The 26,700-nt window shown below is 36.0% G+C and overlaps 1 protein-coding gene across 1 annotated transcript in view; it reads left to right on the plus strand.

Annotated features, from left to right (window-relative positions):
* The window catches only part of ADGRB3 (adhesion G protein-coupled receptor B3), a 1,326,607-nt gene that overhangs the window by 705,044 nt on the left and 594,863 nt on the right, over nt 1-26,700 (plus strand). Inside the window, exon 11 of the mRNA XM_053710414.1 lies at nt 2,154-2,262. Within this exon, the coding sequence (XP_053566389.1) occupies nt 2,154-2,262 (109 nt within the window). The remainder of the gene's footprint in view (nt 1-2,153; nt 2,263-26,700) is intronic.

A 26,700-nucleotide genomic window follows, 5' to 3' on the forward strand; every position in this document is an offset into this window, starting at 1 on the left:
TGTAGTGGCTTAGAAACAGGCAGAAATTTAGAGGTTTAATTGTTATAAAGTATATCAATATAACAAGGGTAGTAAAGGTGTTATATATTTTTTTAAACAATAACAATTTTGGTGTAGAATGCCCCTTTAAAGGGACATTGTATTGTAAAATGTTCTCCACTTTAATATGTTAATATATCCCAATGATCTATTTGACCTGATGGAGTGTTTAAAACTAGCTCATTTATCTGAAATAGTTGCTTGTAAACAAAAGGCAGCAGAAGAAATCAACCTTTGAGGAAGAGAGTCTAGGCCATTTGAAAAAGTGTTCCTGCAGCATCTTTGAATACAACTCTTAGATGCTTGCCTGAGTACATTCTCCTTTTAAGAGCACATTTGCCTGTACTTAGGTTTACGGGAACCAGGGGAAGGGCATTTACCTTTGTTTTCTGTCAGATTATTTGTTGTTGGAAAAAAAGTGAAATCAGATTCTGAAATAATGTACTTGCAGCAAGAGATGAAAATTATCTCTCAGATTTGATGAAAAATAAACTCACTCAACTTTATCTTTGAGCCTATAAACATTTCACAGATACACCTTAGAATTTTAATGTTGCCAACTTTTAAAGATATCACTGTAGTTCAAGGAAATAAATGTAATAGAGAGGTTGATAAATTTACCAAAACATATAGAAATCAACCTACCATAAACATATAGAAAAATTAATATGCAAATAAGGCCTGAGGTTATTTCAGTAAGGTAATAAAAAAAATGCAGCCGTACAAAGTCGTTTTTATCAGCTCTCCCCCTCTATGCGTAACAGGAAGAAAACTAATTATCCTTTTTCTTTGAAACAACAGCTTGTTTGATTTGCTTTGAAGTGAAACATTATAATATATATTTCTAATTAGAAGTTAATACAAGAATAATTTAAAAGCCATTTTTCAGGTCAGCTACAGTTAATGCGCTATTAATGTAGATTACATTAAAATAAATTTATTAACAGCAAACATATCAAATATATTAGCAAATCCTACCCTTTGAAAACAGAGCAGCGGTAAAAAAAATATGTTAAATTAGACTTAAAAATGCCACTTTGAACAAAAGAACTATACACGCTTCTAATAACTGTTTTATCAGTTGGTCATCTAGCAGCTATATTAAATAGCTATTAAAGGAAAGATCTGCACTGTTTTGGGTTATTATGCCTCTGTTATACATGGCTTCATAAAAATGAGTTAATGAATATATTAAGAGCTTAATAGTATCTGGTATTCTCTCAAATCAGTATTTCAGTTAATGCAGTAGCTGCACATGATAGTATGGTTCTGCATTGTCCAACTATTTAATGTGATTTCATAAATGTAAGAGCACTCAAAGCAGAAATGGTAAAATAAAGCTATATCACTGTTGTCTAAACATCCATGAGTCAAGGCATCCTGTGTTGTCATAGTAACATTAAGAGCAGCTTTCTGGAAATGGTTGCTATGTTTATCTTGATATTACATCCTTCGTTGGATCTAAGCAAATTACAGCAGACTAGTTATCTCTTATAACCAATGCATACTTGGCAGACCACATAATGTTTTAAAAAACATTTCTAAAAATACCAGCATTCTCCAAAACTATATTCCCATGCATCATTTTAGGATTTGCTGTATCTACTTTTCTTCGTGTATAGAATTGTTAGTTTACTAAAAAAAAAAAAAAAAAGGATTATTTTATATGAAGCACAGCTGCAGAGGCTAGTTCATGCCTTTCAAATTAATTGCCCATGTGACAAACCAGTAATTATAGTTTATATATGGATCGGATGTATGGCAGCACCCAATTTCTCACAAATCACTGATACTGCAGCTGGCCAAAGTAAAGCCACTATTAAGATATGCGCTGAAGTGGAATCTGAGAGTCAGCATTGCAGTAAATGTTGAAACACAATTTGTTGTTTTTTAATCTTAAATTTGTTGTCATGGACCAGAGTATAATGTGCATTTATATGTTATAACTCATGTACAGTATATGTAATATATAAACTGATTGAGATTATTATGATACATGCTAATAAAGTTCCATTACATGTTTCCTATTAATAGGGATGTTATAATGTAGAGATTATTTCATTATTTTTATAGCCTTATCTTTACTGATAATATTGCAATCTTATTTTTTTTAGATTTATCATGGGTCTGTGGAGTTAATGCAGGTGATTGAAGATTTTATACATATTGTTGGAATGGGAATGATGGATTTTCAGAATTCATATCTCACAACAGGAAATGTGGGTAAGAAATATTTTTCTGTCTTTTCTTGCTTATTTTTGGAAACATATTTGGTAAAAAAAACTTTTTTTATTAGAAAAGAGAAAATATATTTACAATCTATATGTCTATCTATCTATCTATCTATCTATCTATCTATCTATCTATCTATCTATCTATCTATCTATCTATCTATCTATCTATCTATATATATATATATCTTTTTCTCTATCTTCAAGGGGGTTTTACTTTGTAACTGGAGTTTTTTTCTGTGGGAGAATATTCTATACAGTGATCTACTGTGTTTCAATACACTCACAATCAGAAGAAGAGTTTCCTCATCTTTTTACTTACCATAACTGGTTTGGATGTTTTATACCAGGTTCACTATGAAAAGCGTAAGAAACCTATTACTTGCTGATGTGTCAGTCAGCTGTAAACATGTGGTTTCTCTTGCTGTACCAATCATATCCATGCTAGCATGAAGGATTTGATTTTTAAAAAGATTACGGGAAGTGAAAGTGAGGCATACTGAAGCTTATATGTATATCATTATCCAGAATCTCCTGCTCCAGTTGAAACACAGCTTGAGGAGGTTTGCAAAAATGTTCTGCGTGGGAATCCCAGATTTATAATGCAATTATATATTGTGTACTATTGATGGTTTTTAAAAGGTATGGAAATTTTAGAACCCCACAAACAGTGTGCAATGCATTTTCAACTGTTCTAACAATGGACAGGGATAAACTCAAAAAGTGAGAGTTCTATTCATTTGGTATTTACTAGAAGACAGATTTGGTATACAGAGAAAATGGCTTTAAAAACAGCTTCTTTACTATCTATTTTGATGTTTTAAGTAGTTTTATATAGAAGAAATACTTACCCAAATAACGTTATCACAATAAGTTGCATAAACAAGCATAAAGAAAAATGCTGCATTATATGAAAGTAGATATGGTGTTAACTGATTCAAAACACATTTCACATTCAGTTATATATAAACATCATATTTGTTTAATAAACCTTGAAAATGAATGCAACATTCTAATGGAAAAATACAATGAAGTGTGTTAGAGCATTCTATTTTTTGTATAAAAGTCCCTTGCAAATTTGGTTAAGTACATAGCTTAAGTCTTTCTTAGAGCTTCAAAACATTCCAACTACAGAGCAGGACATGGTTGGTGGTTGGGAAGTGCTATCTATCTATCTATCTTTCTATCTATCTATCCATCTATCTATCTATCTATCTATCTATCTATCTATCTATCTATCTATCTATCTATCTATCTTATCTGTCTGTCTGTCTATCTAGTATATCTATCTATCTATCTATCTATCTATCTATCTATCTATCTATCTATCTATCTATCTATCTATCTATCTATCTATCTATCTATCTATCTATCTATCTATCTATCTATCTTATCTGTCTGTCTGTCTATCTAGTATATCTATCTATCTATCTATCTATCTATCTATCTATCTATCTATCTATCTATCTATCTGTTAATAACCCATCCCATTTATATAGGCCAATGATTTTTATATCCTTTTTTTTAATGTAATCTATTTTTTTCCACTCATTTTCTAGAAGATAAATATGCTGTAATTTTACAGTTTTTGAGCATGTTTTATTTACTGCTCCAAAAGCCTATTATTTTTTTAACGATTAATGTTTTGCGTAACAGCAATTCAGACCCAAGTAACCAGTGATATAGAAATGGCAACATTTCAATGAAAGTGTCAGCATCTTACATTAAATTGTGACAGTAGGCATAGCATATATTTCATTTTAATGAATCATGGGATAATAAATCCAATTAAAATTGACAGTTTGCCTATTTTTATAAAAAAACAATGCCAACAATTACAAGTATTTATTATTCTGGTACTCTAATGCTATTATACAGTTTTAAATTGATTTATTTAGTATATACTTAGTAAAACACATATATGAGTTGTCAATAAATTATTGATTTATTTTTTAAATACTGTGCTAGATCTAGGATAATATTATGCTTATTTATTAAATAAATTTGAGAGCAATCTTTTATGTTAACAGTATAGAAACATTTACTGATATATCAGAGTTTTCATGCAAACACATTGAAAGTGTGCATTGGTGATTATTGACTTTGATTTCTAAGTCATTGTAATCCTTTTAAAAATCTGACCTTAAAGATGCATGATACACAAATGTTGAATCACTTGAAAGCGAAGCATCATAGCACTAAAAAGCTGACTTGAAAATATCACCCTAACATCTCTATGTAAAAAAGGAAGATATTTCACATTGCATTGTAAAGGGAAATAATCACCCAATCAGGATGCTAGTCCCAAGAATTCCCTCCTCAGTTTATGGAAGTTTACTATGAAATTGAATTAGATTTCAGTGAAATCTCATGAGAGCAGAGTAAAAAAAAGTGTGACATCAGCGCTGATTAAACTGATTGGCTGATGTTTTTTTTTCTTTTTCCAACAAACAGCTGACAGTAGCTGAAGGATAACCGTTCACAGGTCACTGTAAGGTTAAGAAATGTTGAGGTAAACTATATTCCTTTCTTACATAGAGATGTTCAGGGGATATATTCTTGTCAGCTTTTACAGTTATGCTGCATCACTTTCAAATGATTCAGCATTTGGTTATTATGTCCCTATAATGTTTGTAAAACAATTTAAATTAAGAAAATGATATAACTGGATAAACTAGTAAAAGGGACATGAAACCCAACATTTGATAATAAAAGTAAAATTGAAAGTTTTTTTAAAATGACATCATTAAAGTTTAAGCTGGACTTTACTGTCACTTTGATGACACAGTATTTAAATTCATGTGGTGAACCTAAGAAATCATTTTTTTTGTATTGTTATGTAAATAAGCAGCACCAAAATCCTGCTTTTACTCTTTGTGTTTTAACACATTTATTACACCATTAATAATCACTCTGGGAGTTAGATTTCTTAGCCTATAAAAATAGTACTAAATTATGACATTTTGTTTCATGGCTGTTTTTCCATGTATATATGATATATTGCTGATTTAAGTGCTAAATATGATACCATGAATTCAGTCTCCCTTAGCCTAATACAGTTATATATCTAAATTAAAAGACCAAATCAAGGACTAGACAACTGTATTTTAGATAGATCTGTCCCTTTTAACACATAATTGGTTTCCAACCAATGGCATAGAGCAATGTAGCCACAGCAAAAAAATGTAAAGTTCCTGTTTTGTATCATGCACCCTAAGATGAAGCACTTTACACAGCTGTATTAGGTAATAGTACTGATCTGTGTGTGTTACAAAAATTGAGAATACCTGAGCTCCAAGAGGGTAGCCCCCAGTACAAAGAGGTAGAGCTTCAGTCTGCACCATTAAGCTTTTAAATTGATAATAAACTGTATGAACCTTTAAGCTATTAAAGGGACATAAAAGTGTTTGAACTAACTTCAGCCTGGGACACAGTCCTTGAAAAGCATCTTGAATTTTTATTTTTTTATTATTACCTTTTTTTGTTATGCCGATCAGATATAAATGAGCTCCTGCACATATGTGTGTGCAGCATGTAGGCTGGTCAGGGTTCTGCATTTCATGGAATTTACTCTAGCCTCTCTTGGGCAGTATCACTACAACTTAGAGTTAAATTACATGAAAAGTAGGCAAAAAAAATTAACAATGAAATTATACCTATGTATAATTTATTAAACATTTTATGGAGAATCACAGTTTATTGACCCTTTAAGTAACTTCATATAATGCAGCAACACAGCAGCATTTCTAAAATGCCATCATTCATATCTTGCTTTCCCTACGCAGTCACACAAGAAACATTAAACACCTTGATGTATTGAAGCAGAAATAACAATATATGAATTTAAGTATCAGCCAAAATGAAAATTGAGATGTAGTCTTCAAAGATCACAATGTTTTATGGGTATTTTATTCAGAACCAATTAGCTCCAAACAATCTCCCAAAGTTATTTAGCTTGCAGTTGTTTTGTAGACTTAATCAAAATGTTGCTTGAAAAGTGCCAAGCAAGCTATTTAGAACATTGAGGTTCTACTTTTTAAAGCACCACTTTTTCTTTTCTTTTTTTAGTTTATTCCTGTCATTGTTTTCAAGTTTCACAAGACATTAAAATGCTAATCAAGTGGATTAAATATTTATTTACAAATTGCATTAATAATAATGATTCCTAGTAATTGCAATAACTATCTGACAATCTCTGTAAATAGTGAGCACATTCATACACACTTGATACATGTAAAGTATATATATATATTGTTACCAAATAATTGAACCTCTAAGGAAAACATGCAAAGATATTAAAAAAAAAACTTCTTTCATGATGCTGCAGCGAGAATATTCAATATTCTGCCAAGCGTAGTAACATGAACACTTCTGTTAGACTAGAGAGTTTATATTATGCATGAATTGTTTCTCTATTTGCCAGCACGTCGAGTTCTAGCTCAGCAATAAATTCTGCAAACTTGGATTCATGTGAGAAGTGAATGTGACAAATTTGTTCCAAAATGCATGTGATGTGCAGAGATGGAAGTTAGTTTTGTTTTTTTAGCTTGTTCCTCATGACTATTTAAAATGTTATACAAAATTCAACTAGCTAAGATTTAAGAATAAGTTTGCGCCAAAATAAAATCTATTAGGAGGCCCCAACAGATTATTATTGCAGATTTTGTTTTATAAATGTATGTTTAGGAATGTATGTTTTAGGATTATTTAGAATATTGTGTATACGCTGTTTAAAGGAACAAAAAACCCAATTTCTTTCATGTAAATGGCAAGAGTCCATGAGCTAGTGACATATGTGATATACATTCCTACTAGGAGGGGGCAAAGATTCCCAAACCTCAAAATGCCTCTAAAAACACCTCCCACCACACTCACACCTTAGTTTTACAAATGTTGCCTCCTATGGAGTTGGTGAAGTAAGTTTGTGCTTGATTTCTTCTATGATAAGCGCTTCTAAGCATTTTGAAGCCCAATTCCTCTCAGAGTACAGTGTTTGTCAGAGGGATGTGAAGAGAGTATCACCTGTTGAATTTTTTGGTTTCACTCATGGGAAATCTTTTCAAGGGTTCTCTGTTATCGGTCGTAGGGATTCATCTCCTATCTCCCTTTTCAGATTGATGATATACTCTTCATATACCATTACCTCAGCTGATAGTTTTCAGTACTGGTTGGGCTGTTTGCTTTATGTGGATGGGTGTCTTCCGGTAAGTATGTATCATTATTTAAGACACTCTCAGCTATGTTTGGCGCTTTATGCATTAATTTTAAATATATATATATATATATATATATATATAGTTTTAAATATATGTATTTACTTATATTTGCCATGAGTCAGGTCTTTGTGTATTTCCCTTTGCAGTTTAACAGTTTCAGTATGGAAATTATGTTTTAGGAAGTTATTTTTTTAATATTTTCTTACCTGGGGTTTACTCTTTTTTTTCCAGTTTGACTTGTTTTTCTTTAATTTCGTGGGCAAATCTAGCCTCGCGAGGGCACAACATGCTGTTATTTATTGTGTAAATTTTTGTTGCGAATTTGCATCTATAGTGTCGCAAGTTCGTCATTTCCTGCATCTTTATTGACATCGCGCTTGTTATGACGTGAGTTGCGTCATTTCCTGATGTTGGTTGGAGCCAAAAAGTTTTTAACTTCACTTTGCATTGTGCGTCATACTTAGCGCCAAATATTTTTTTTATTATATTAACCCACTTCCTTTATGCTCCTTGCTCTCTTTATACTCTAGAGGGCTATGCTGTTTGCTTTTCTGCCTATTTAGCATATGCATTTTTTCCCATTCCTAAAACTGCTATATTTTGCAAGATGTCTCAGTCTGATCCTGTCTCAGAAACTAGTGTAGGAACCATGCTGCCTGAACACAGTTCTACCAAAGCTAACTGTATCTGTTGTAAGCAAGCTGAGATTATATATCTGGCTATATTATGTAACAGTTGTCATGATAAGCTTTTGCATGCCGATAATGTTTCTATTAGTACTAGTACAGCTCTGTTGTTCCCTCAACATCCAATGTACATGATATCCCTGTTGATATGAAAAATTATATTGCTGATGCAATACAGAAGGCTATGGCTGCTATTCCACCTTCTAATACATGTAAAAAAAGATATTTTAAAACTTCTCATAAAACCGATGAAATTTGTAATGACCGACAACATACTGAAATATCCTCCTCTGAAGAGGATCTCTCTGGTTCAGAAGATCCTATTTCAGACATTGAAATTGATCAATCTTCTTATCTTTTTAAGATTGAATATATTCAGTCTTTGTTGAAAGAAGTATTGGTTACTTTGGGTATTAAAGAGTCTGGTCCTCTTGATAACAAAACCAGTAAACGTTTAAATTCTGTTTTTAAACCTCCTGTGATTGCTCCTTAGGTTTTTCCTATTCCAGATGTAGTCTCTGTTTTGATTGCTAAGGAATGGTCTAAACCTGGTGCTTCTTTTAATCCTTTTTCTAGGTTTAAGAAGTTATATCCTTTACCAGTGGCTAATTTGGAGTTTTGGGAAAAAGTTCCTAAAGTTGATGGGGCTATTTCTACTCTTGCCAGATGTACTATTATTCCTTTGAAGATAGTACTTCTTTTAAGGATGCTTTAGATAGGAAGATTGAATCTTATCTAAGGAAAGCTTATTAATATTCTGGTTATATTCTCAAGCCTGCCATTTCTAAGGCTGTTGCGGCTGCATCAACTTTTTGCTTGGATAGCTTAGCACAACAGGAAGCAGATCCGGATTTGTCTAGCATTGTTCATTTGCTTCAACATGCTAATCATTTTATCTGTGATGCTATTTTGATATCATCAAGATTGATGTTAAACCTATGTCTTAAGCTATTTTACCTAGAAGAGCTTAATGGCTTAAATCATGGAATGATGACATGGTATCCAAGTCTAGATTACTATCTCTATCTTTCCAGGGTAATAATTTATTTGGTTCTCAGTTGGATTCTATTATTTCCACTATTACTGGGGAGAAGGGAGTTGTTGTTTTTTGCCCCAAGATAAAAAATCTAAAGCTTCTAATCGTTTTTCATTCCTTTCATCAGAATAGAGAACATAAAACCACTCCTTCCCCTAAGGACTCTGGTTCCAATTGGAAGCCATCTTCAAGTTGGAATAAATCCAAGCCTTATAAGAAACCAAAGCCAGCCCCCAAGACTGCCTGAAGGTGTGGCCCTCATTCTAGTTCAACTGGTGGGGGGCAGATTGAAATTATTTAAAAACATTTGGGCAGATTCTGTTCAGAATCAGTGGATTCAGAGCATTGTCTCTCAAGAGTATCAATTAGGTTTCAGAATAAGACCTCCTGTGAGAAGATTCTTTCTCTCTCATGTGCCAATAAATCCTGTGAAAGCTCAGGTTTTTCTGAAGTGTGTTTCAGATCTTGAGCTTTCAGGGTTGATTATACCAGTTCTGCCTCAGGAACAGAGTCTGGGTTTTTATTTAAATCTATTCATTATACGAAGGAAAGAAAATTCATTCAGACTAGTTCTGGATCTGAAGTTTTTGAATCGTTTTGTAAGGTTACAAACTTTCAAGATGGTGACTATAAGGATTATTCTGCCTTTTGTTCAGCAAGGCCATTACATGTCCACAATAGACTTACAGGACGCTGATCTTCACATTCCAATTCATCCATATCACTATCGGTTTCTGAGATTCTCTTTTCTAGACGAGCATTACCAATTTGTCGCTGTTCCATTTGGCCTAGCAACAGCTCCAAGAATCATTTTGAAGGGACTCAGTGCCCTTCTATCTGTAATCAGAGAGCAGGGTATTGCAGTCTTTCCTTATTTGGACGATATCTTGGTACTGGCTCAATCTTTTCATTTAGCAGAATCTCACACAAATCGACTAGTGTTGTTTCCCCAAAGACATGGTTGGAGGATCAATTTACCAAAGAGTTTCTTGATTCCTCAAACAAGGGTCACCTCTTTAGGTTTCCAGATAGATTCAGCGTCCATGACTCTGTCATTAACAGACAAGAGACGAATGAAATTGGTTTCAGTCTGTCGAAACCTTCAGTCTCGATCATTCCCTTCAGTGGCTATGTGCATGGAAGTTTTAGGTCTCATGACCGCAGCATCGGACACAATCCCCTTTGCTTGTTTCATATGAGACCTCTGCAGTTTTGCATGCTAAATCAATGGTGCAGGGATTATACTTGGATATCACAATTGATATTCTTAAATCCCAGCATTCTAATATCACTGACTTGGTGGTTAGATCATCATCGTATTGTAGTCTCAACAGATGCAAGTCTTTAAGGGTTGGGGAACTGTCTGGGGATCTCTAACAGCACAAGGGGTTTGGAATCCTCTAGAGGCGAGGTTACCAATCAATAACTTAGAACTCTGTGCAATTTTTAGGGCTCTTCAGGCTTGGCCTCTACTAAAGAGAAAACGTTTCATTCACTTTCAGACAGACAATATCATATCAGGGAGGAACTCGTAATACTTTAGCAATGAAAGAAGTATCACGGTACTTTCTTCGGCGGAATCCAACTCTCGTCTAATTTCTGCATGTCCTCACAGGTTTTTGTATGCAGATCTTGTCTGGATGTCCAGTTGTCAACCTTGGCCACTTCCTTTAAGGCCATACCTTCTGTCTCAAGGGCCATTTTTCCATCAGGATCTCAAGTCGCTAAATTTGAAGGAATGGAAATTGAACATTTAGTGCTTAGTCATAGAGGTTTCTCTGACTCAGTGATTAATACTATGTTGCAGGCTTGTACGTCTGTTTCAAGGAAGATTTATTATCGGGTATAGAAATCCTATATTTCATGGTGTTCTTCTCATAAATTCTCTTGGCATTCTTTTAGAGTTCCTAGAATTTTACAGTGTCTTCAGGATAGTTTGTCTGCAAGTACTTTTGAATGGACAAATCTCTGCTCTTTCTGTTTTATTTCATAGAAAGATTGCTTAACTTCCTGATATTCACTGTTTTGTTCAGGCTTTGGTTCGTATCAAGCCTGTTATTAAATCTATTTCTCCTCCTTGGAGTCTTAATTTGGTTTTGAAGGTTTTACAGGCTCCTCTTTGGATATTAAACTACTTTCTTGGAAAGTGTTGTTCCTTTTAGCTATCTCTTCTGCTAGAAGAGTTTCTGAATTGTCTGCTCTCTCTTGTGAGTCTTCTTTTCTGATTTTCCATCAGGATAAGGCTGTTTTGCGGACTTCGTTTAAATTTCTTCCTAAGGTTGTGAATTCTAACAACATTAGTAGGGAAATTGTTATTCCTTCCTTGTGTCCGAATCCTAAGAATTCTCTTGAGAAATTGTTACACTCTTTGGATGTGGTAAGAGCTTTAAAATACTATGTTGAGGCTACTAAAGATTTCAGGAAGACTTCTAGTCTATTTGTTGTCTTTTCTGGTTCTAGGAAAGGTCAGAAAGCCTCTGCCATTTCTTTGGCATCTTGGTAAAAGCTTTTGATTCACAAGGCTTACTTGATGGCGGGGTAGTCTCCGCCTCAGAGAATTATGGCTCATTCTACTAGATCAGTTGCCACTTCTTTTTAGCATATGAGTCTACCTAGGTTTAGCTTTCAACTAAGAATACCAAGAGAACAAATCAAATTTAAAGTAAATTGGAAAGTTGTTTAAAATAGCATGTTCTATGTGAATGTTCTATGTGAATTATGAAAGTTTAAATATTACATTACTGTCCATTTAAATGTATCAGAGTAGCCCTCACAAGTTACTTATGGCATTTGGTTGGACATGTGCTGCTGAACTGACATGGTTTGACATGTAACTGTTTGCTCTTGAGAGTAAAACAGAGACTTAGGGCTCAATGATTGAAAACTCTCTGGGCTGGCAAAATTATTAAAGAATGCTTGCCAGTCCTATTTCCCTGGTGGAATGATCTAAAGCCACTTTTTACCCTGAAAACAGGGTGTCTCGCTAAGGGGCGTATACTGCATTTTCATGTGAAATGTGCACAACAAAATTCGTATTTTAAACATCATACAAAACCAATATTTGAACCATTCACACAAAAATAATCAGGAAAAAATTGTATTGTTAAGGTGCATCAAAAATCGTAACAAAATTATTCACCAAAAATCGTATGTTAACAAAAAAGTAAAAATTTTATGTAATTTACACAGGAATAAATCCAATTAAATATGCACAGCATAAATCGTAATTGTAGTACACTGGATGTGCAAAAATCACACAGAAATTTGAACTTATAAATACAAAATGCAAAGCGTAATTGTTGTTTTTTTCGTAAAATGGGCTGAACATGGGCGTATATGAAAATGTCTCTCTAATCCCAGTGTAATTCTATAAAGATTTTCGCACTGCAGATATCACAGTTTTTTCTCACCAACTAAAAGGTGGCAAGCTTTTCTCAGAACACTCAAAATAATTATAACCCTAATAGAAAAACACATATATACAAAAATATAGGCACATGTAAGATGCTCTATACAGAAAGCAGCATAATGTGCGATATATTGGCTGCAGAATTTTAATTTTAATGTGCTCCCCCTGCTCCCTGCTAACTTCGCTCTAAGGAGCAAAGTGTCCCTATCCCGTAAGCACCAATACTTTTAATTGGAGCCATCTCGCCCCTCACAGGGACTGCCCCTTTTTACAATCATTCCACCGGGGCAGCCCTGCAAGAGTCGGCGAGAAAAAGTGGCTTTGAGCAGGCAAAGTTGATATCATCAAGCCCTCCGTTCTTGCCGTCTCTTATTAAAGGTTTTTGTACATAATGAGTGATTTTTCTGAAATGTTTCCGAAAGAGAGAACCAAAACTCTATTTAACAAAACAGGAATAAAATTGTAAAGTTAATTACTCACAAGGAGTCCACCCCGGTTAGCTTTTCTTTGTCTTTTTCTTATACTGCTGCTACTTTGCAATCTATTGTTGGGGGGATACACAGCATATAAGGAAACTTGTTTTAGTTTATAAATTAGTTACTCACAAACATTTTTATAGTGCTTGTACTTCACAATCCATTGAAGAAAACAAAAAGATGACTTACACAGCATACAAGTAAAGGAATTAAACTTGTTTTAGTTTATAAATGAGTGACATGAGTAGATGGAACTTTTGTTTCACCAGAACATTAGAAACAGGTTTCATGCCGGCAGTTGATAGCCCGCTGATCCAATTTCATCTGAGTTTGGTAAATTATAAATTTTTGGCTCAAAAGGTAAATTTTGTCATTCTGAAGAACCTGCTAGTGTTATGCTTTATATACAGAGTTCTACTCCTAAACAAAATAATCCAGGCTGAACCACAAACTGAATAAACAATGCAATCTTCGTTTTTGTTTGGCTTTACAACAAATGTGTTTTTGTCTATAGTTACTGATTAGCTATTTTTTGGAAGAATCACTTCTTTTTTTTTATAATTTCTTTGTAAAACACTATGCTTGAGTATATTTATTTAATATTTTATCATATTATGTCTACACACATGAAAATACATTCCTCATTCAACTATCATTTGACTTCTAAAAATGTGCCATTTTTAGATATGTTGTAAATTAGCACTTCAGATTTCAGGTTTTTATTCCTCTTTGAACTGTTTTTTTTTTTTTTGCGATGTAATAAGTCAGTTTAAGATTCAAAGTAATCCAGTCCACCAGTAAGCACTTTCTATATCAGTTTTTGCAGAATATTTTTAATCATTTAAGTAAGACCCTTTTATATCTGTGAAATTGTTTTTGCCTCTTTTACATAGAATATATTTGTTAAAATTCAAGACTTACAGCCTTACAAGTAAAGCAAATTTTAGGGCTGATGGCAGGCTGTTAGAACAGTTATTTCTTTCTTTCTGAGGTATTTTTTTATAATGGATCCCATACTCTGACCATCCTTGCAATTACTAATTTCCTATCCCACCAATAAGGAATAAACCTAGCTTGTAAAATGCACACAATCACAATAAGAACTATCACACTATTTTGGTTTCAGTATTCAGTTAAAAAAAATGCATTACATTCAGCAGAACTCCTGTTACCAGCCAGAAGTTTCTATCCATATGCTGAATTAAATTAGTGCTACATCCAGCTGGAATGCACATGGTTACTTTGCTTGTTCGTGTTTTTTATGGCAATAGTATGTCAGGTTTACAGTGCTCCATGTTCTTTGTATTTTAAAATGATAAAATCTCAATGTCAGTATACAGTTTTACAAGCTAAAAATATATTAAATTTAATTTACATTGATATTTAGTTGGTTATGCTAATCCATTTGCTATTTTTTTCGCACTGCAGTCCTGTCTTGCTAGGATACACAGACTCTACTTCCGGTTCTTTTGTTACCTTAGCAACAGACAAGATGCACAAATTACAAATGCTATATATTATTTTACCTCAATTTTAGACCACATAAAGTCGCTATTAATTATTGATTGTCCATGGACAAAGATTGAGTGTGGAATCCACAAACATAGAAGAAAGAAATGTATGCATGAAAAAGCAGATACATTTCTTAGGGTTCATTTATGCTAAAGTAGAAGATGCAAAGCAAAAAAAGCACCTTTATTTTGCAGAAAGGAGATTTCAAAGTTTAGCAACACTATCCATATTTTAAATGTATTTGGTATTTTTAAGGGCTAGATGTGATGAAGTTACATGGTAGATTTCTGATGGTTTAATATTAACTTTCACATGTTAGTATACCTTTACCATTGCCTTTTTGAATGCCGTTATATGAAGAAATTACATTTATTTATCTTAAAGGGACAGTCTACACCAGAATGTTTATTGTTTTGTTTAAAAATATAGATAATCCCTTTATTACTTATTCCCCAGTTCTGCATAACCAACACAGTTATATTAACCCCTTAGTGACCAGAGCACTTTTCCATTTTCTGTCCGTTTGGGACCAAGGCTATTTTTACATTTCTGCGGTGTTTGTGTTTAGCTGAAATTTTCCTCTTCCTCATTTACTGTACCCACACATATTATATACCATTTTTCTTGCCATTAAATGGACTTTCTAAAAATACCATTATTTTCATCATATCTTATCATTTACTATAAAAAAAAATTATAAAATATGAGGAAAAATGGAAAAAAACACACTTTTTCTAACTTTGAACCCCAAAATCTGTTACATATCTACAACTACCAAAAAACACCCATGCTAAATAGTTTCTAAATTTTGTCCTGAGTTTAGAAATACCCAATGTTTACATGTTCTTTGCTTTTTTTGTAACTTATAGGGCCATAAATACAAGTAGCACTTTGCTATTTTCAAACCATTTTTTTTTTCAAAATTAGCGCTAGTTACATTAGAACACTGATATCTTTCAGGAATCTCTGAATATCCATTGACATGTATATATTTTTTTTTTAGAAGACATCCCAAAGTATTGATCTAGGCCCATTTTGGTATATTTCATGCCACCATTTCACCGCCAAATGCGATCAAATACAAAAAATCGTTCACTTTTTCACAAATTTTTTCACAAACTTTCAGTTTCTCACTGAAATTATTTACAAACTGCTTGTGCAATTATGGCATAAATGGTTGTAAATTCTTCTCTAGGGTCCCCTTTGTTCAAAAATATTAGACATATATGGCTTTGGCATTGCTTTTTGGTAATTAGAAGGCCGCTAAATGCCACTGTGCACCACACGTGTATTATGCCCAGCAGTGAAGGGGTTAATTAGGGAGCATGTAAGGAGCTTTTTGGGGTATTTTTAGCTTTAGTGTAGTGTAGTAGACAACCCCAAGTATTGATCTAGGCCCATTTTGGTATATTTCATGCCACCATTTCACCGCCAAATGCGATCAAATTAAAAAAAACGTTCAATTTTTCACAATTTTAGGTTTCTCACTGAAATCATTTACAAACAGCTTGTGCAATTATGGCACAAATGGTTGTAAATGCTTCTCTGGGATCCCCTTTGTTCAGAAATAGCAGACATATATGACTTTGGCGTTGCTTTTTGGTCATTAGAATGCTGCTAAATGGCGCTGCGCATCACACGTGTATTATGGCTAGCAGTGAAGGGGTTAATTAGGTAGCTTGTAGGGAGCCTGCAGGGTTAATTTTAGCTTTAGTGTAAAGATCAGCCTCCCACCTGAAACATTAGACCCCCTGATCCCTCCCAAACATCTCTCTTCCCTCCCCTACCCCACAAATGTCCCCGCCATCTTAAGTACTGGCAGAAACTCTGCCAGTACTAAAATAAATGGAAAATTTGGGCTTTTTTGTGCATTTTTTTAGCATATTTACATATGCTTCTGTGTAGGATCCCCCTTAGCCCCCAACCTCACTGATCCCCCACCAAACAACTCTCTAACCCTCCCCCTCTGACTTAATGTGCGCCATCTTGGGTACTGTCTGCCAGTACCCATTTTAGTGAATAATATGCTTTTTTTTATTAAAAAAATGTCCCTTTTCTGTAGTGTAGCTTCCCCCCCCCAATACCAACCCCCCACCCCTTCCAGATCCCTTAGATGCTTTTGAAAAAAAGTGTATTTCATTTTTTTTTACATTTTACTTTTAACTTTTTTTCTGTAGTGTAGCGGTTCCCACCCGCTCCCGCCCCGTGCACGCGCCCGCCCGCCACCCCCGTGCACGCGCGCGCCCCCGAGCGTGCCCCTGAAGGCTCCGCCCCCGATCCCGCCCCCTCCACCTTCCAGAGCTCACCGATGGCCGCCCACCCGCCTCCCAAGTCGGCTCCCACCCACTAACGATACCGGCCATCGATGTCCGGTGCAGAGAGGGCCACAGAGTGGCTCTCTCTGCATCGGATGGCCAGAAAGTGTTATTGCAGGATGCCTTGATGTCGAGGCATCACTGCAATAACCGGAAAGCAGCTGGAAGCGAGCAGGATCGCTTCCAGCTGCTTTCCAGACTGAGGACGTGCAGGGTACGTCCTTGGTCGTTAACTGACATCCTTTAGAGGACGTACCCTGCACGTCCTCAGTCGTTAAGGGGTTAATATATGTTTTACCTCTGTGATTACCTTGTATCTAAGCCTTTGCAGACTACCCCCTTATCTCAGTGCTTTTGACAGACATGCAGTTTATCCAATCAGTGCAGACTCCTAAATAACTCCACTGGAGTGAGCACAATGTTATCTATATGACACACATGAACTAGTACTGTCTAACTGTGAAAAACTTTCAAAATGCTCTGAGCTAAGGGGTGGTTTTCAACTGTTTAGAAATCAGTTTAAGCCTACCTAGGTTTAGCTTTTCAAAAATACCACCAAGGGAACAAAGCAAATTTAATGATAAAAGTCAATTGGAAAGTTGTTTAAAATTGCATGCTCTATTTGAATCATGAATGTTTAATTTTGGTTAGACTGTCCCTTTAAAGGGCCAGTAACGCCAAAATTAAATTTTCAAGATTCAGATAGGGTATGCTATTTAAAAAAAAAAACTTTCCAATTTACTTTTATAATAAAATTTAATTTGTTCTCTTGGTATTTATTGTTGAAGGCTAAACCTAGGTAGGATAATAGGCAGATTTATAAGCCATTGAAGGCCACTTCTTATCTCAGTGCATTTTATTAGCTTTTTACAGCTAGTTCACATGTGCCATAAATATAATGCATTAGTCAGCACTATTTGGCTGAAATGCAAGTTTGTAAAAAGAACTGTCTCTAATCATACACACTCCTACAAGTCTCACTCTCACCTTCTGTCACTCACACTCCTACTACTACTTGCTGCTGGTGACATCTCTCCTAACCCTGGCCCTGCAGCAATCACCACACTTTTACACTCTTGTTCAGTCTCTCACAATTCAAACTCCAGCTCACGCAATCCTAAGAATCTCATCTCCATTAACCCACAGCGCTTATCCCCCTCTTTTCTTGTGCCCTCTGGAATGCTCACTGTAACAAACTTACAACTGTTCATGACCTGTTTGCTTCTAACGCTTTCAATCTTCTAGCAATTACTGAAACCTGACTATCTTCTTCTGACACTGCTTTCTTTGCTGCTCTCACGCACGGCGGTCTCCATTTTAGCCACACACCTAGGCCAGGTGAGAGACATGGTGGCAGTGTTGGAAACTTACTCTTCCCCTCCTACTCCTATCAGCACCTGCATCCTCATCCATCTCTCTCCTTCTCCTCCTTTGAAGTCCACTGCATCTGCCTGTTCTCCCCCTCTCACTCAGAGTGGCAGCTATCTATCGCCCCCCTGGACCATCCTCCCAATTCCTTGACAACTTTACTGCCTGGCTTTCTCACTTTCTCTCTACAAATACACCTGCTCTAATCCCGGGGGCACTTTAACATCCCCACTGATAACCCATCTGCCCCTGCTGCCTCTAAATTTCTCTCACTCACAAACTCCTTTGGTCTCTCACAATCCACCCTGTTCCCTACTCAATGTGATGGACACTCTATCGATCTGGTATTCTCCTACCTCTTCTCCCTTTCTGATGTCACCTGTTGCCCATTTCCCATCTCAGACCACCATCTGTTCACCTATAATCTTAATGTACATGCTAAACCTATGTCTCCCACTCGCCCCCACAGCTGTAGAAATTTGCACACTGTGGATCCTCTTCAACTTTCTAACCTTATTCAAAAACGCCTCCCCCACACTTCCACGGTATCCTTCCCTGACCTTGCTACAAACCACTATAACAATACTCTCTCCTCTGCACTCGACACTCTTGCTCCTTCACAAATACGCAAAACCCCACGTTGTCACAGCTCCAGCCCTGGAACTCTCAGCAAACACGCTACCTACAAAAATGCTCCCATGCTGCTGAACGTGCCTGGAGGAAATCCCGCTCTGAACCCGATTTTCTCCACTATAAGTTCATTCTTTATTCTTACTCATCTGCCCTTCACTTAGTCAAGCAAAACTACTTCTCTTCTCTTATATCTTCTCACCCCTCAAACCCTAAACATCTATTCTCCATTTTAACACCCTCCTCTATTCACCTGCACCACCCCCTTCATCTGCCTTTAGTGCTCAAGACTTGGCAGACTACTTTTTCAACAAAACACTGAAGTAACATCCCAACACAAGACTGCAACCTTCCGTTTCCACCCCTGTCACCCCCTCCACCACTCTCAGTACCTTCCCCCCAACCACTGAGAATGAAGTGAGTTCCCTAATGTCTTCTTCACACCTCACTATCTGCCCCCTTGACCCTATCCCTTCACATCTAATACCTTCTCTGTCTTCTACCTTCAACTCTTATCTCTCTAAAATATACTTTTCTGTCTCATTTGCTGACAACTCCTCCTCTTCATTGCCTCTATCTGTTGGAGTACCTCAAGGCTCTTTTCTAGGTGCTCTTCTCTTCTCTATCTATACTTCCTCAATGGGTAAACTTATCAGTAGCTATGGCTTCAACTATCACCTCTATGCTGATGATACTCAGATCTACCTATCCATCCCTGCACTCTCTCCTTCTGTCCTTTCCCCCATCAGTGTCTGCTTATCTGGTATTTCTTCCTGGATGGCCTATCACCACCTAAAAATCAACATGTCCAAGATTGAGCTTTTTCTAATCCCAACATCTAATTCTATTCCAGTTTCTAACTTTACTATCACTGTTGGTGACACCACTATCTCCCCATTACCCCTAGGCTGCTGCCTAGGAGTTACACTTGACTCCAATCTGTCCATCATACCCCACATCCAATTGCTCGCTTCATCCTGTCTCATCCACATATGCAATATCTCCAAAATTCGTCCATTTCTGAGTGCTGAAACTACTAAACAGCTAATCCATTCACTAGTAATTTCCCGGCTTGACTACTGTAATAACCTACTAACTGGCCTTCTTCTCTCCCACCTCTCTGCCCTTCAATCCATCCTAAATGCCTCTGTTAGGCTAATCCACATCTCCCGACTCTCTGTATCTGCTTCACCCCTCTGTGAGTCACTTCACTGGCTCCCCATTCACAACAGAATCAAATTCAAAATTCTCACTCTAACCTACAAAGCCCTTACCAATGCAGCCCCCCCCCAAATATACTCCAGCCTGCCCCCTAAGATCCAACAATGATTTACCCCTTGCGTATTCTACCATCACCTCCTCCCATGCTAGACTACAGGACTTCTCTTGTGTGGCACCAACCCCCTGGAACGCACTTCCTCGAGCTGTCAGACTTTCCCCCAATCTCTCTTACTTTAAACGCTCCCTAAAGCCCTTCTTGTTCAGGGAAGCCTGTCACCAAATCAGTAACTAATTAATTCTACTTGCCTAATAGTTGCCCTCATCTAACTCCACACTAACATCATTCCCACCTTTGCAGTCCCCATCTCCTGTTTCTCACCCTCCTACCCATCTAGATTGTAAGTTCCCATGGGAACAGGGCCCCAAATTCCCCCTGGATTTGTTTGTTAAATTTTGTCTGGTGTCTCATATTGTATTGCACTTTTTTCTTTGTTACCCATGGACAGCGCTGCGGAATCTGTTAGCGCATTATAAATAAAGAATAACAATAATAATAGATAAGGGGGAAGTCTGCAGAAGCTTAGATAGAAGGTAATATCATAGGTAAAAAGTGTATCAATATAAAAGTGTTAATTATGCAAAAGTGGGGAGTTGGTAATAAAGGGATTATCTATCTTTTTAAACAATAAAACATTTCAAGTAGACTGTCCCTTTAACATTAAAGATATTTATATGATAATAACATAGTACAGTCATGTGTGCTGATCCCTGATAAATATTATATGTGTTGTTTAAACTTTAAGGACTAGATTACAAGTGGAGCACTAATTAAAGCTTCTGCTCAAGCGTTAATTGTGCTAAAAGTAAGCTTTTTGCAATCATCGTATTGCGCTCGTATTATGAGTTGAAAGTAAACTGTTGTTGTTCGAGTGCTTACCCAGAGAGAGCAAAAAGCCGAACTTAGAATATTCCGCGCATAGACATCAATGGAGTATAAAAAGTGGGGACAAAACTCCACTCTCACGCAAACCCAATATGATACTATATATTATATATGAATATTTATTTAGAAATACTAAAAACATATTCTGATATGTACAGAACATAGGAATGGGACATCTTTACAGTAAATACATAGTTAAAACCTTTATTAGAAATGAATATTGCATAAAAATGATTTTTCATTTTTTTATTTACCTAACTGCAAAGGGCTTCAATGCACTTATATATACAGTATCTCACAAAAGTGAGTTCACCCTCACATTTTTGTAAATATTTTATTATATCTTTTCATGTGACAACACTGAAGAAATTACACTTTGCTACAATGTAAAGTAGTGAGTGTACAGCCTGTATAATAGTTTAAATTTGCTGTCCCCTCAAAATAACTCAACACACAGCCATTAATGTCTAAACTGTTGGCAACAAAAGTGAGTACACCCCTAAGTGGAAATGTTTAAATTGGGCCCAAAGTGTCAATATTTTGTGCGGCCACCAATATTCTCCAGCACTGCCTTAACCCACTTGGGCATGGAGTTCACCAGAGCTTTACAGGTTGCAACTGGAGTCCTCTTCCACTCCTCCATGACAACATCATGGAGCTGGCGGATGTTAGAGACCTTGCGCTCCCCCACCTTCCATTTGAGGATGCCCCTCCGATGTTCAATAGGGTTTAGGTCTTGAGACAAGCTTGACCAGTCCATCATGTTTACCCTCAGCTTCTTTAGCAAGGCAGTGGTCATCTTGGAGGTGTGTTCGGGGTCGTTATTATGTTGGAATACTGCCCTGTGGCCCAGTCTCCGAAGGAAGGGGATCATGCTCTGCTTCAATATGTCACAGTACATGTTGGCATTCATGGTTCACTCAATGAACTGTAGCTCCCCAGTGCCGGCAGCACTCATGAAGGCCCAGACAATGACAACCCCACCACCATGCTTGACTGTAGGCAAGACACACTTGTCTTTGTACTCCTCATCTGCATGCTGCCACACACGCTTGACATCATCTGAACCAGATAAGTTTATCTTTTCTCATAGGACCACAGGACATGGTTCCGGTAATCCATGTCCTTAGTATGCTTGTCTTCAGCAAACTGTTTGCAGGCTTTCTTGTGCATCATCTTTAGAAGAGGCTTCCTTCTAGGACGACGGCCATGCAGACCAATTTGATGCAGAGTGCGGTGTATGGTCTGAGCACTGACAGACTGACCCCCCACCCCTTCAACCTCTGCAGCAATGTTGGCAGCACTCATATGTCTATTTCCCAAAGACAACCTCAGAATATGACGCTAAACACGTGCACTCAACTTCTTTGGTCAACCATGGCGAGGCCTATTCTGAGTGGAACCTGTCCTGTGAAACCGCTGTATGGTCTTTCCCACCTTGCTGCAGCTCAGTTTCAGGGTCTTGGCAATCTTCTTATAGCCTAGACCATCTTTATGTACAGCAACAATATTTTTTTTCAGATCCTCAGAGAGTTCTTTGCCATGAGGTTCCATGTTGAACTTCCAGTGACCAGTATGAGAAAGTGTGAGAGTGATAACACCAAATTTAACACACCTGCTCCCCATTCACACCTGAGACATTGTAACACTAACGAGTCACATGACACCAAGGAGGGAAAATGGTAATTGGGTCCAATTTGGACATTTCCACTTAGGGGGTGTACTCACTTTTGTTGCTAATGGTTTCGACATTAATGGCTGTACACTCACTACTTTAAATTGTAGCAAAGTGTAATTTCTTCAGTGTTGTCACATGAAAAGATATAATAAAATATTTACAAAAATGTGAGGGTTGTACTCACTTTTGTGAGATACTGTATATATACAGTGTATATATATATATATATATATATATATATATATATATATATATATATATATATATGTGTGTGTGTGTGTGTTTTATGTGTGTATCAAGTGGTCGTCTTTACTTTCAACTCGTAATACGAGCAATAAGCTTGATGAGCACAAACACGATAAACCCATTATCACTCGCACACAAACGTTTGTGCTTCACTCGTAATCTGGCCCTAAATGTTTGGCAGCATTCTCACTTCAATTTATGGCTTCATAAATAGGGTCACTGTGATTTTCCAGCTTAATAAAAAAAAAGTATTTAATAGAGATGTGGAGAACAATTTTGAGCACATTTTTCAGTAGGAAAAAAATACATGTATTTAATTTTGCCTGAAATTAGTTTTTGGGGTGTTGTTAATAATTTGTTTAACAAAAATCCATTAATCTCTTATTTTATTATGGGGAATGTATTCAGGGCAGCAGAAGAGCAGTTTAAAGTTAAGCTGTTAGCCAGGGCTACTGCTACAAGGCAGCAGTGGCATAAAAAAGTTCTTAGACATTAACTTAGGAACGGGACTATTATTATTTCATATAATTTAATAATTGGTACACAATGCAGCTGTGCAACCAGTAAGGCCAGTCAAATACTTGGTTGCATTGGGAAAGGAATTTGTGCGACCAATAGCTTGAGAGAAGGGCCTGTCAATCACCCTGGGTGAGCGAGCTCTGGACGATTTCTCTTAGCCACCTCAGAAGTGGGAAAAAGTGTAAGAAGCAGAGGTCTGATGACTGCTTCTTCTTACATCGTGGGAAGTAGGCTCGTCTGTGCACTGCTTCGTACATAGAGCCCAAAGACTGTAAAAGAATTAAAAAATTCCTGGGACATGCATAAGGTTATCCTAAGAAAAAGGTAACACATAATAAGGGTAGATTTGAAGGGCCTTTTTGGTTCTTATCTACTATCAAATTCTATGTTTTTATGTTTTTGTAAAGTGTTCAGGACTGGTCAAGAACAACATCTACTAAAAGTTCTTGTCCCATCAATTCTTTTGCTCTTTTGTCATTTTTCAGTGAATGCAATGGATATGGAAAGAAAATGTTGTATTATACTGGTCCTATCCAAATGCACATGTCTAGTATTTCATACACTAGAAGTACTTGTGACTATTTGGTACGCATTTTTTTTCTTTTTTTTAAAAAAAATGTAGATTTTGACAGCAAATAAGAACTCAAAATGCACATCACACCTTTCCATATTTCTTTTGGAATTGTAAACAATTAATTATTTGGACAGCCCTATGTAAATCTGTGCATTTTTTTTTATTTAATTGAATTAACTATCCTTTCTATAAAAAAGATTGTATGACAGCATATGCCATGAAATCTTTCCAGTTTGGTATAGGATCTCTCAGAATAAAAACAAGTTGTAGAGGTTTGTATCACTGCAGAACAATTTCATACATTAGTGCATAACAATTAAGTGACAGTTTTAAAATTTCATAGCTAAAAAGAAAAGGTCAAGATGATTCAAAGACAAACCAATGAAGTGGCATATTGAACTTAAAAAGGGCAGACTGTTTTTATTTTTTTTATGAGTGACTTAAGTTTGCATGACATTTACTTTCCCTTGCTTGACACAATAACCAAATACATGACAGCCATGCCATTTGTATGCTACCCAACAGACCTATGAATACATTTTAATAAAAGCAATGCATTAGTCAGACACATATTTTTCTAGACATCCAGATAGCTGATCATACAATTTATCTTAGTGCAGTAGTACACAGTACTGTGATCTGCTGTAAAAGTAATCTACCAGTTGCTATGGAATCAGGTATTGGCATCAGGAATTGAGCTAAAACAAGATGAAACAGTTTTGGATAAAGCTGCATATCTTCTAATACATAATAAATATCTCCTTACCAGCAATTTTGGAAGCAGACAGTAAAGTAATTTATATTGCATTGATCATTTACTTAACAAAACTAACCTCTTGACTGCTACATTGGACAACAATACATTGCCCTTTCTATCAGCCAAAGAATTATATGAAATCCCTATTAGGAACCCTTATTATTAGAATACAGAATGTTATTTTATCTAAATTTCATTGTCTCATAATCTCTTTGTGGAAATCAATTGCCTCCCAAAGCAATGAAGAACGTTATTGAAATAGTGCTGTAATTTACTTGAAGTGAAATCCTAGTTACCATGGTATTTTTGCATTATATATAATTTATAACCAATTCATACATAAAAAAAATATGATTCTGCTTTCCTTGCTGTGGAAAAAAAAGTATCTTTTTATGTCGTATGTTTGAATGTTTGATACGTTTACAATGTACGATTTTGTTAATATAATTGGCAAAATGTTCATAATAAGAAACATTTTGGTTAATTGTTATTTTGATATAAATGAATCAACGTATAGATACATATGATAATCCAAGTCTAATAATAACTGAAATACAATATAAACTATGAAAGTAAAATAGTAAGTAAAAATGTTATGAAAATTTAACAAGACCAAAAAAAAATAAAAAAAAATAAATAGAAGAAATAAGAATAAATCAAGATGTGAAAATTAAAATAGCATGGTTACTAAAAAAATCAAAACAATGTAAAGATATAGCACGTTATTTTAAGACACTTTTAAATTCAGTTTTATTTTCAAATTTACTTTATTATCTTGGTATCCTTTGTTGAAAATTAATATGTACTTATCTTACACTACTAGGAGCAAGCTGAGCTGGTGATTGGTGGCTACACATATTTGTCTCTTGTCATTTGCTGATTAGATGTGTTCAACTAGCTTCCAGTAGTACATTGCTGCTCATTCACCAAAGGATACCAAGAGAATGAAGCAAATTTGATAATAGTAGTAAAATGTAAAGTTGTTAAAGTTGTGTTCTATCCAAATAATGGAAGAAAAAAATGGGTTTCGTGCCATGATTGGTATCAATCTTTTCACTGCTAAGCCTATTTCACAATTTTAAACTTTTTTTTTGCTGCTTACATTTGAACACTATTGTAACATATTTTAGTAAGTAACACACACACAAATTATTTATATAATACATATAATAATACAAAAAATGTTTACAAATATATACATTTTGTAAATAACATTCACCTAGATTTAGAGTTTTGCGGCCAAAGGGGTGCGTTAGCTACGCGTCTTTTTTTTTCTAGCACTGCTTCTAAACAACGCTGGTATTTAGAGTTCTCTGAAGGGCTGTGTTAGGCTCCAAAAAGGGATCGTACAGGCATATTTTCTGCCACTTCAACTCTCAATACCAGCGTTGCTTATGGTAGCGGCTAGCTGGAAAAACGTGCTCGTGCACGATTCCCTCAATGGGGCAGTTTGGGCTGAAAAAAACCCTAACACCTGCAAAAAAGTAGCGTTCAGCTCCTAAAGCAGCCCCATTGTTTCCTATGGGGAAACACTTTCTAAGTCTGCACCTAACACCCTAACATGTACCCCAAGTCTAAACACCCCTAACCTTACATTTATTAACCCCTAATCTGCCACCCCCGCTATTGCTGACACCTGCATTACACAATTAACCACTAATCTTCTGCTCCGGACACCGCCGCAACCTACATTATACCTATTTACCCCTAATCTGCTGCCCCTAACATCGCCGACCCCTATATTATATTTATTAACCCCTAATCTGCCCCCCAACATCGCCGCTACCATACCTACACTTATTAACCCCTAATCTGCCGACCGGACCTCGCCGCTACTCTAATAA

The sequence above is a fragment of the Bombina bombina genome, chromosome 4 (assembly GCF_027579735.1).
Source record: "Bombina bombina isolate aBomBom1 chromosome 4, aBomBom1.pri, whole genome shotgun sequence".
NCBI classification, from domain to species: Eukaryota; Metazoa; Chordata; class Amphibia; order Anura; family Bombinatoridae; genus Bombina; species Bombina bombina.